The 12203-nt window shown below is 30.8% G+C and overlaps 1 protein-coding gene across 3 annotated transcripts; it reads left to right on the top strand.

The window, feature by feature from the left end:
* Positions 1–1163: 1163 nt before the first annotated feature.
* LOC107453948 (uncharacterized) lies at positions 1164–11790 on the top strand. Of its 3 annotated transcripts, none has more exons than XR_011637065.1 (2): positions 1164–1274; positions 5083–5221. XR_011637065.1 is itself a non-coding variant. In XM_043051079.3 (2 exons), exon 2 carries the CDS (start codon positions 6634–6636, stop codon positions 9904–9906), a length of 3273 nt encoding a protein of 1090 aa, XP_042907013.2. In that variant the 5' UTR covers positions 1194–1523; positions 5083–6633; the 3' UTR covers positions 9907–11790. The 3 variants fall into 3 exon arrangements, 2 of the variants coding, with proteins under 2 accessions (XP_042907013.2, XP_071038862.2); XM_043051079.3 differs by having other exon boundaries at positions 1194–1523; positions 5083–11790; XM_071182761.2 differs by lacking the exon at positions 1164–1274 and adding an exon at positions 2945–2983 and having other exon boundaries at positions 5083–11790.
* Positions 11791–12203: the final 413 nt, after the last annotated feature.

Below are 12203 nucleotides of genomic sequence, written 5' to 3'. Positions count from 1 at the left end.
GGATATATTAAGAGTCAACTCTATGGGTATAACTCTTCCCTGGTTGATTGATTGATTGTTAATTTACGTCGCACTAGAGCTGCACAATGGGCTATTGGCGACGGTCTGGGAAACATTCCAGAGGATGATCCGAAGACATGCCATCACAATTTTGATCCTCTGCGGAGGGGATGGCACCCCCGCTTCGGTAGCCCGACGACCTGCGAGCGAAGACGAGCACTTTACGGTAGCACAGTTTAACGAGGACCAATACCGCACACCCTCGGTCCCTACGCAGACTGATCCAAGTGGTCACCCACCCGCACACTGACCATAGCCAGTGATGCTTGACTTCGGTGATCTGCTGGGAACCGTGTCTTAACGATCAGTCCACTGCGGGACAACTCTTCCCTGGCATTTTCAACTCTATTTTTTTTTAAAACTTAAGAACCACAGAGGCCGATCCGGCACTTTAATTCTTCTTGAAACTAATAAAGCTGAGCATTTTGTACTTGAAAATAAAACTTGCAAAAAAAGAAAAGATCACTTTAGGAGGATCGTCGTTGTTGTTATATAATAGTTCATTTACTTCGCACTATAGCTGCACAATGGGCTATTGGCGAAGGTCTGGGATCCCTGAGGATGATCCGAAGACATGCCATCACAATTTTTATCCTCTGCAGAGGGGACACTTTGGGAGGAAGCTTGAAATTGAAAGCTTAGTGAATTCCAAATTCTGGCCCTTTATGATGCGAGAGTTTCTTCTATCAATCAAAGGAAGTTGTTGTTGTTAATTTACGTCGCACTAGAGCTGCACAATGGGCTATTGGTGACGGTCTGGGAATTATCCCGGAGGATGATCCGAAGACATGCCATCACAATTTTGATCCTCTGCGGAGGGGATGGCACCCCCGCTTCGGTAGCCCGACGACCTGCGCGTGAAGTCGAGCACTTTACGGTAGCACAGTTTAACGAGGACCAATACCGCACACCCTCGGTCCCTACGCAGACTGATCCAAGTATTCACCCACCCGCACACTGACCGTAGCCAGTGATGCTTGACTTCGGTGATCTGCTGGGAACCGTGTCTTAACGATCAGTCCACTGCGGGACCAATCAAAGGAAGAGAGAAATCCCCTTGAAATTAAATTCGATCCATAAAAAGCTTACAAGCTGTGTTTAAGAGGTTACTACTCGGGCAGAAACGAGGCGCTGGAAACGCATGCAAGTTCCTTGCGTCAATGTTTTGGGTTCTTTTATTTAAAATTTATACAAACATTCAACATGTAATAAAGGCAAGTTATAATTTTTTTAGCAGTAAAATGAATTGTATAAAATTTTAGACTACTGTATAATGAATTGGATTTCAAAATTTATTAGCACATAGCGAAAAAGTACAGAAATATTCTGACTAAATTAAAATTAAATGGCAGTAACGTAATTAATAGCCATTCAAATGCTATAAATAATTTTATCAAGCTTTTGTTTGTGTTTTATTGTATTTCTTACACTCTCTAAAGATTGAAGTAATAAATTAGTTAAGGGTGGGTAGTAAACTTTTTGTTTCTGAGGCTCTTTTATTTATTTTTGCTGCTAATTGATGGGTATTCTTTTTCAATGTATGTAAAGATATCGATTAGAGTGTAGTATAGAAAAATTGGATTAGAGTGTAGTATAGGGTGCTCTTTTGATTGGGAGTTTTACTTACATCTCTTAGTGTACATGAAATGTTCCATTTTTCCATTGTTTTATCACAATTTCTTATTATTAGAAAATCTCACTTTTAGTCATTTTTCTTGTTTCCTGTTGGAACATAAGAAATATTCAAATAAGAGAAGCGGCTTATTGTAAATTTTTACCTTAAAATGTATTAAATTTTTTAGACCTTTACTTTATTTGAAGGCCTTGAAAAAAGATATTGAAATTACCTAGACAAATGCAGTTACCCAGTTGCTTTACTTAGGATAAATTTAAAAATGTATATTTAGTGATTTGTCTGGGGAGCAGTATTACGAGTTATTGAATTTACTACACTTTTCGGGAATCAGAGTTAATTAACACTTAATGTTGAAGACAACTTTACTCCATTAAAAAAAATTTATAATGTAACTTTTTATTTCCACTTTCTGCTTTTTTGAAACATCTATACCTTGTTTTATTTAAATAAAGTACTGATTTTATTTTTACCTTATTTCCTTCTGAAAATTAAAAAAGAATAACCATAAGAATAGAGGATATAATACAGGAATATTTCAGTATTGGTACCTGCATCAAAATAACAGCCAAGTGTTGGTAACTTCTGGGTAGTTTGCCCGTGAAAAACGTAGAGATCCTTAGACAAACTGGTACACATATTTTTGTAAAAAATTTTCAAACTTAAAACTGTTTGATGCATTGGTGATTGTAGTTGGCGCAAACAGATACGGAAATATGCTTTTTTTTTTCAATTGGAAATAGGTTAATCTGTAATTAAAACAAATGTTTTTTTTTTTTTTTTTTTTTTTTTTTTTTTTTTTAAACAAGCTTGGTTTTTTGAGAAAAAAAAATCTTTTTAATAACTTAAATTTTTTTCATTTATAAGAATATTTTTAGTTTAAATATAACCAAATGAAAAATAGTAAATTTTCTGATAAAAATTTTTAATCTTGAGTTTAATTGCAATTGTGAGTTTTACTTTAAACGAATATAGATGTGATATGTAATTTTTAAAAGTTTGTGTTACTGCTTTGCTACTAAAATATAATTCTAAAGTGATTAATGTCAATAAATTTAAAACTAGGTCATGATGTCTAAAAATTTTTTAAAACCAACCATTATTTCCATGTTCAGATAGTTTTTAAAAATTTAAAAAAATTGCAATTATAAGGTCAAAATTTTCTCTGTTTTTGTGCTTATTTATTTTTTACAATTAAAAGTATAACTGGCTATGAGGTGTTTAATGGATTTAACTTTTCATTTTACTTTTAGAACTGTTTTCTGTTACAAGCGGTCACAAATTATTATTGTATGTATGCAGTTTATTCAATTGATTCTAATATTTTTAATACATATAATGTTTATATAAAAGAGCATAAATCAAAAATATTTAAAATTTTAGCGTTGTATATTATTTTATTTAATGTTGCTTTGTAAACATATTGATATACTTAAATCTTCATTGTGCTAAGAAAAGGGACAAAAAAGTTTTCTATTTCTTAGTGATCATTAGTAGTAAAAGAACACACAGAGTTGCTGGAAATTATCAGACCACAGTCTTTTTTCTTTCAGTTTAAAACTCGCCACACCCAAAACTAGAGCTCTTTTTTTTTTTTAATTACAGTGACTTTTTTAAAATTATTTTTAGAAATGTTTCTATATTGTTTACATTATTTTTGATAATAATTGTTTTCTTTACAAAGAAGAAAAAATTTATTTGATTTTTTACAAATCTTGCTTGAACTTGCATAGGTGTTGAAAAGATTATAAATCAATCATTTGCAATATTTTATTTTTCACACTATTTAGTCCCTTCTCATTTTTTATTCCTTGTAGGCTTTTTTTTTTGTAGGGATAATTTTCCATCCATATTTTCTATTATAGTTAAAAATTTGCAAAGCAACAATTTTTTTTTTTATTATAAATAATTTTGAAATTTTTTTTTAATTTGACAAAAAATTTCCCAGTGTTGCCTGAATTTACTCTGAACACCATTTGTGCGATTGGATTTATTCTGCGTCCTTGGTAAAGCATACCTTTACTATTTTACATAAAATACTGCCAGTTTAATGTTTTTTGTCCTTTTCCTCATTTTATTATTTTCAAATTTTTTTTAATTGAAACGTACAATACCTTAAATTTTTCATATTCTCCTTAAAATTTGTATCTATTTGATTGTAGGAAAAAGTATGATCATTATATTTATCAAATTGATACAAATATTATGAACTGAAGGCAGTTTAATGATATTAAATAATGCTAAAGTATGATATTTGTCATATATATATATATTACTGACAAACAATGGAGAACTCATTCTTTTGTACATAATTAAGATAACATTTGACTAAGATAACATTTAAATGTTAAATTATTTGCATGTAAGTATGTATATCAAATGTAAAATAATGTATAAGCATATTCAAAATCTTCAGTTTTTCTTTTTTATTATGTTTGCATGTTTATGGAAGAAATGTGGTTAGTTTTTAATTGTTCATTGATAATATTAATTAATACGTTGAAAATTTTTTCATGATTGTACTTTATAACAGCTGCTAAAATATTTTTTATTTAGAGTGCAAATTATTATTTAACCTTATATTTTAAATAACCCCCACCCAAAAAAACCTGGTTTATTGGTCATAAAAAAAATAAAAAAAAAACTTTTGCTTTTTTCCAACCTTGATCAGAAGTGCAGGTACAGGCATAAGAAGTAATGGTAATATTCAATGATCTGTCATAATTCAGAGCTGGGGTTTGATCCTGTTGACTAACAAAACAACTGGCATGTATATGCACAGCATTGTTGTCTCGACTGAAAATCCTCTCGTTTGTGGTGTGGATGTTTTGAGAGAAGGATATCAGTTCAGGCGCTGTCCATGTCGTTTGACCAGGATCAATTCTTTCCTTCGTTCTTTCCGTGGCCATAAAAAATCGAGCCTTAAAAATGGAGTAGGTGCTTGAATATGGTTGGGTGATGGTGACTGTTATAATTGTTCAGCAAAAAAATGCAGAAATCCATTTTGTGAAAAAACAATTCATGTTAGAAATCTAACTGTTTGTAAGATTTTGATGACTTATGAGAATAGTCGTATTCATTCTTCTTTTCTGTAAAATTTACTATAGAATTTAAAATATTTTAAACTTTTAGGAATTACCTCTGTATTGGTGTAATCGCCGATAAGAAATTGGGATAATGACTGAAAGACATTCTTGAGATGGATTATGTAGCTCTTTTAATTAACTATATTGGTTATTTTTTAAAACTTATTTTAAACTATGTGTCTCGTTTTCCCTTACTTATATAAGTATTCATACAGCCCTATAATATGTCAAATTCTTGATATTATGTCTTTTTGTCATTTGCATCGATATAAATTTATTGAAATATTTTAATTTATATTTCAGGAAAATTTTGAAATGGCTGAAGTAAAAAAGATCTGCTGGATCTTCATCATAGCCAACAGTAACCTGAAGTTTTCAGGCACCTGTAGTTTTCGGTTGTAGTTTTCAGGAAACCTTAGAAAAAACTTTAATAGTTTTCACCCAGGAATTTTTTTTTAAGTACGAGTTTTATTTTAAGAATAATGAATGTGGTTGCTGAAAGAAATTGTTCTATCTGAAAATATTGTTGAAGAATGTATTTTCTAAACGAGAAAAATATTTCTGAACTGATCAGTGCGATTAGCATAATAACACTTATTATTTGTGAATATGTCATTGGTAAAAAACTCGAATCTTATTGTTCATTTAACATTAGAAAGTGTATTTAAAAACGAGTAATTACTAATCCAAGTGTGAATCATCTATAATTAAAAGTCGATGTATGGGAAATATAAGTAGAGAATAAGGAAGGAAAGGCAAGTAGATAAAACACCACAGAAAACTTCACTTTAAATTTTCACAAATTAAAAATATTGTAGAGTCTAGTGAAAAATTTCAAGCCTGTTCTTCGAGTTTTTATGGTATAGAAATATCATCTGATGTGCCAGGCTCTTATGATTCGAGTCAAAGAATATTTAAAGGGAATTTAGGTACCTCTTTTTCTCATATATTTGGTGGTCACATTAGTGTGTCTAGTCCAGAAATTAATGTAAAATATTACGATTTTCCTCTAAAAACCTATTTTTGAATAAAGTAAAAAAAAAAAACGTAATTTCTGATTAGAATTTGATGAACAATAAACAGAGTTCTGGCAATGATTTGAAATCTATAAATAGTGCACATCTGTCTAGGATTTTTTTCCAAAAGAGGACGATGGAATCATTTCAATTTCTTATAAAGTGCTGAAAATCAAAGCAGTGGTGCAGTTAACTTAAAAAATATAATTTGTCCAAACCTGATATATCTGTGAAAAACATTCAATTACCTACTCTTTCCAGTGAAGTACCAAATCAAGCCTTTCATAATTATCACAACTATATTAATCGAAAAAATATAACCGAGACTATAATGATTGATATAATTGTCGAGAAAATTTTTCTGAACCAAATATTTCATTTCAGAATAGGGCTGAATCTTATAGTTGGGAAAAACATTTGATATATTTGAATACTTCATCTAACAAAGAACTGAATCCTCTCAACCCTTTTACAACTATGGTTAGGTGAGTTATCTTAAGCATCGTACTTCTTAAAGCTGTGATCAGACAAGCTATCTTAACCTTGTTCTGAAACTGATAAACCTATACATATTGCGGTAATTGAAAACGTATTTTTTAGTGATATTGGAAGTAAGTATAGTCTATGTCAGTCTTATGATAACTCAATGAAACAAATATCTAGTAAGCAAAGGCTTTCCCTATCTAAAATGAACGAAAATAGTCATAAATGTTAGTTTTGTTCTAGAGAGTTTCGCCGAAAAGCGTATCTTACCTCTCATTTGCAGAGATGCTCTGAAAAAAGTTTGATTAAATGTCATAAATGCTCAAAGCAATTTTTTTCAAGGAAAAGATTCATCATGCATTTTATAGCAATGCACAAATATACAAAAAAAATTAAATGTGGTATTTGTTTGCAAGATTTTAACAAAAAATCCTATTTATACAGGCACAATATTTTATTTCATAAAAATGGGGAACTTCATTTGTGTGAAATTTGCCAATGTAATTTTTTTGATGTAAAATTATATTTGAATCATCCATGCAAAAAATGGTGTAATGCGAAATGTATGCAAAATAGGTCTTCAATTGATGCTCATTTTAAAAGTAATAATAACACAAGTAATAAAAAAACTGGTGCTGAAGCTTGTAAGGAAATACTTCAAATTTCAAGAAGAACAGTTAAAGACTCAAACCCATTGCCCTCTTCTGAATCTTGTAACAAAATAGTTAAATTTTCAGGAAGAACAGATTACTTTAATCGAAGAACAGATAAAGACTCAAATCCATTGATCTCTACTGAAGCTTCTAAGGAAGTAACTCAAATTTCAGAAAGTAATTATGTTAATGAAAGAACAGATAAAGACTCAAACCCATTGCTCTCTTCTGAAACTTTTAAAGAAATAGTTCCCATTTCAGGAAGGAATTACATTAATCAAAGAACAGATAAAGGATCGAATCCATTGATCTCTACTGAAGCTTCTAAAGAAATAGTTCAAATTTCAGGAAGTAATTACTTCCATCATAGAACAGACAAAGTTTCAGATCTATTGACCTGTTCAAATGAGAAGTGTATAATTTGTCAAAAAAGCTTTTCTTGCAAACTAGAGCTTGTATGCCACAGTTTCCGCCACAAGCAAACCAATCTTGTTTGTCCAATTTGTATGCAGAAATTTGAAACTATAACAGGCATCAAAACCCATTATTTGAATCATTTTGAAGGAGAGAAACATTTGTGCAGAATTTGTGATAAAATTTTGGACAGTAAAGAGGAGTTGGTTTATCATGGTTTTTGTCATAAACAATCTTTTTGTTCAGTCAAATCCCTTTATGTCTGTCCAGTTTGCATGAAAACTTTTAAAGCTATATCTGACGTCAAAAACCATTATGTGACACATTTTGAAGTTAAAAAATATAAACATGTGTGTAGTATTTGCAAAAAACGATTTTTTCTGAAAACTGACCTTGTTCACCACAGTTTGATTCACACTGAAAACAATCTTAACTGTGGTGTTGTTAAACAAAACTTCAATACGATATTAGACTTGAAAGCATGCCCTTTAAACTGTACTAACGAATTTACTTATCCTGAATCTCATTCTGAACTTAATGATTGTATACATAACGTGGTAATTGAAAACATTGTTTCTTTGAATGGTATCAAAAACAATGTAAGGCAAAGTAAATCTTATTGTATGAGAAAAAATCTGATTAAATGTCATAGATGTTTAAAGCATTTCTCTTCAAGGAAAAAATGCATGTTGCATTTTATTGCAAAACATAAATATGCAAAACCCTTCCAATGTAGGGTGTGTTTACAGAGTTTTAATAAAAAACTCTATTTAAACCGGCATAATTATTTATTCCACAAAAATAGCATTCTTTATTTTTGTGAAACTTGCCAGTGTAATTTTTTCGACGAAAAACTATATTTAAATCATCCTTGTACAGAATGGTGTAGCATGAAATGTACGCAAGACAGTTTTTCTATTTATACTTTTTTTAAAAGCAATAAAAATTTTGATGACCACCCTTGTAGAAACATAGCTAAACTTCCAGAAAATGTAAACAGCTTATCTATTACAAATGCTTCAATTGTGCCTACTCAGTGTTTGAAAAGTGTTGCTAATTTATCTAATATTACTACACAACTTGTTGAGGATATAGAAAATGTGCATAAGTCTCCTACAAATATCCCATCTGTTCCACTTCTACATAAAAACTCAAATGATCAAACTGTTGTGATTCAAGATGCTGTATTCAATTTGCCTATCACAGATTCTCTACCCGTTCCTGTAAAAGAAAACTGTAATAATCAAAGTGTAGACATCAAAAAAATGGTCTGCAAAGTGCCTGTTTTAAATACTTCAGCTGATTGTGTAGATGAGAACTCAAGTAATCAAATTTCTGGTATTCAAACGATTCTATACAATTTGCCTATCACCGATACCCTATCCATTCCTATTTTTGTAAAAGAAAATTCAAGTATGAGAACTGAAGAAAGTGATTACTGCTCGCCTATTACAAATACATTATCTGTCCCAATAGATGAAAGCTCAAATAATCAAAGTGTGGAGATTCAAGAAATTGAGAATAATGTGGATTCAGCATCCTGCTTACAAGAAGAAGCTCATTATTTTTGCTTTGGCTGTAAGAGAAAGTTCACAACAATATCAAACTTCAGAAAGCATATTTGTGAAAAGATTACTACTTATAATATTTATGCTTGTCTTAAATGCAATAAACGATTTCCAATGCTAGGTGACCTCGCAGAACACATATGTATAAAAATAATTGATGAAAAAATACTTGATACATACATCAATGATAAGAATACCAACATGATTGTTGAAGAAGAAGCAGAACAAGATATTAGTAGTCGCATGATTGTTGAAGGAGAAGAACAAGATAAAACTATTAACTTTCTGTGCGAAATTTGTCGAAGAAGTTATGAACTTGAAGAAGATCTGATACTCCATAGCTTCTGTCATATACAAGAAAGACCGTTTCCTTGTCCAGTTTGTAACAGGAAATTTAAAGAAGTAAGAGATTTAAGATATCATTACTTACGAGAAATGAAATCAAATCTTATCAAAGATAAGAATGCCAACATGGTTGTTGAAGAAGACACAGAACAAGATAATAGTTGTCACATGATTGTTGCAGGAGAAGAACAAGATAAAATTATTAACTTTCTGTGCGAAATTTGTCAAAGAAGTTATGAACTTGAAGACGATCTAATACTTCATAGCTTCTGTCATTTACAAGAAAGACCGTTTCCGTGTCCAGTTTGTAACAAGAAATTTAAAGAAGCAAGAGATTTAAAATATCATTATTTACGAGAAAGACATGGGCATGAAGACGATGTGCTATGCAATGTATGCTTTAAAGTGTTTTCGCTCAAAAAATATATGTTGTATCACTACCACATTCATAAGGAAATGCCTTTTGATTGTATTGGTTGTAAGAAAAAGTTTAGGACCACGAAAGATTTGAATGACCATATCTGTTTGAAAAGAATACCTTTTGACTGTAATGGTTGCGAGAAAAAGTTTTGGACAACGAAAGATTTGAATAACCATATCTGTCAGAAAAGAATATCCTTTGACTGTAATGGCTGCGAGAAAGTTTAGGATCACGAAAGATTTGAATGACCATATCTGTCAGAAAAGAATATCTTTTGACTGTAATGATTGCAAGAAAAAGTTTAGGACTAAGAGAGATTTGAGTGACCATGTCTGTAAAAAAAGAATACCTTTTGACTGTAATAGTTGCGAGAAAAAGTTTAGGACCACGAAAGATTTGAATGACCATATCTGTCAGAAAAGAATATCTTTTGACTGTAATGATTGCAAGAAAAAGTTTAGGACTAAGAGAGATTTGAGTGACCACATCTGTCAAAAAAGAATACCTTTTGACTGTAATGATTGCGAGAAAAAGTTTAGGACCACGAAAGATTTGAATGACCATATCTGTCAGGAAAGAATATCTTTTGACTGTAATGGTTGCAAGAAAAAGTTTAGGACTAAGAGAGCATTGAGTGATCATATCTGTCAGAAAAGAATGCCTTTTAACTAATGGTTGCGAGAAAAAGTTTAGGGCTAAGACAGATTTGAGTGACCATATATCTGTCAGAAAAGAATGCCTTTTGACTGTAATGGTTGCGAGAAAAAGTTTAGGACTAAGAGAGATTTGAGTAACCATCCCTGTCAAGAAGAAATTAGTAAAACAGTATATTCCTGTTCACAATGTAAAGGAAATTTTGAAGATGACTTAAATCTAAAAAAGCATAAGTGTAGTGCAGAGGAAATAGACTTTGGTACTTGCTCAAAAAATGTTGCTGTTCAAGGTGTAATATTAGGAAGAAATGCTAATTATTGCATTTATTGTGAATGTTATTGTTTAGAGTTAGAACACCATGTTTGCCCAAAGAAGAATATAGCAAAAACTCTAAATGCACGTTCGGAAATTAACAACTTTCATCCTAAAGTTAACAAAGCATTGTGTTTTTTCAATGAAAAGTGTAAGAATTGTGATAAGATCTTTAATAATGAACCGAAACTTGTTTATCATAGTTTTAGTCACGAAAAATTAAATTTTGTTTGTCCTATTTGTGAGCAGAAATTCAGAACTTCGTCAGCCATCAAAATCCACTATTTGAAACATTTTGGTGGAAAAAAACATTTGTGCAGTATTTGTGAAAGATGTTTGATAGTAAATAGGAGCTTGTATATCATAGTTTTTGTCATAAGCAATCCTTTTGTAGAGTCCTATCTCTTTTTGTTTGCCCAGTTTGAAACCAAGCATTTAAAACCATATTGCAAATCAGAAAACATTATATGACACATCTTAATGTTAAGAAATACATCTGCAGCATTTGCAATAAAAGATTTTATCTAAAAAGCAATCTTATTCGTCACAGTTTAAACCGTAACGAAAAAGTTTTAAATTGCGATGCTTGCAAAAAGTTTTTTAAGACAATGTTTGACTTGGAAACACATACATGCAAAAAAGTCACTTCTTCACATTGTCTTAGAAGTATGTCCATTATCGGTAAACCAACTCAGACTGCCGAGATAATCAAACTACAAATGTGCAAGTAAGCAAAAGAACTTTCAAAGAAGGTCATGTACAAAATCAAGTCAATAACAGAAAACTGCACAAATGTGATCCTTGTGAGTTGACTGTTATTGGTAAAGAACCCCTAATTAAACACAAAAAAATTACATGATAATAAAATTTTAAATAATCATGTAAGAAAAAGCGAAACAGTTTGTAAAAAAGATGATCCAAGAAAGCATGCTGGATATCAAAACTGCTTTGAAGGTAAAAGATGATTCAAATGTGAAGTTTGTGATTTATTCGTTATGGGTATAGCAGCCCTTGGTGAACACAGAATGATGCACCAAAATGAAAATGAAAGCAACCAATTGAAAATGAGTGAAACAATTTGTAATAAAGAAGATGATATAAAAAAAAAGCAAAATAAATGTAAAATACAACTCAAAAAGAAGAAATATTTGCGGAATTATGAATGTAAAAAGATTCTAACTGAAAATATAGTTATGTTTGTGATAAGGGTTTTAATGATTATGAAGAATTCCTGTGTCATATTTACATATCACATGAAAAAAAGATTCTTAGTTGTCGTAAATGCAGAAAAAGTTTCAGTACAATTGTTTGCTTCAAAATTCATAAATTTAATCAAAGATATGAAATCTTTAAAAAGTATACACGAGTCAGGCAACCAGAGACTTTGTGAATTGTGTAACAAAAAGTTTTTTACAAACCGCGATCTCCATACATATTATCATAGGATACACCCCGAAAGCTCGTATGTGTGTAAAAAGGTTTGAAATATTACGAGTAAAAATGTTTACTTTTATGCTATGTATCAAGACCACTTTTTCTAATTTGTAATTTTTTTTAT

Source organism: Parasteatoda tepidariorum, chromosome 4, assembly GCF_982258835.1.
Source record: "Parasteatoda tepidariorum strain Cologne lab strain chromosome 4, Ptep-v5.0, whole genome shotgun sequence".
In the NCBI taxonomy this organism is placed as follows: Eukaryota; Metazoa; Arthropoda; class Arachnida; order Araneae; family Theridiidae; genus Parasteatoda; species Parasteatoda tepidariorum.
This window is presented reverse-complemented; position numbering and strand designations above follow the sequence as displayed.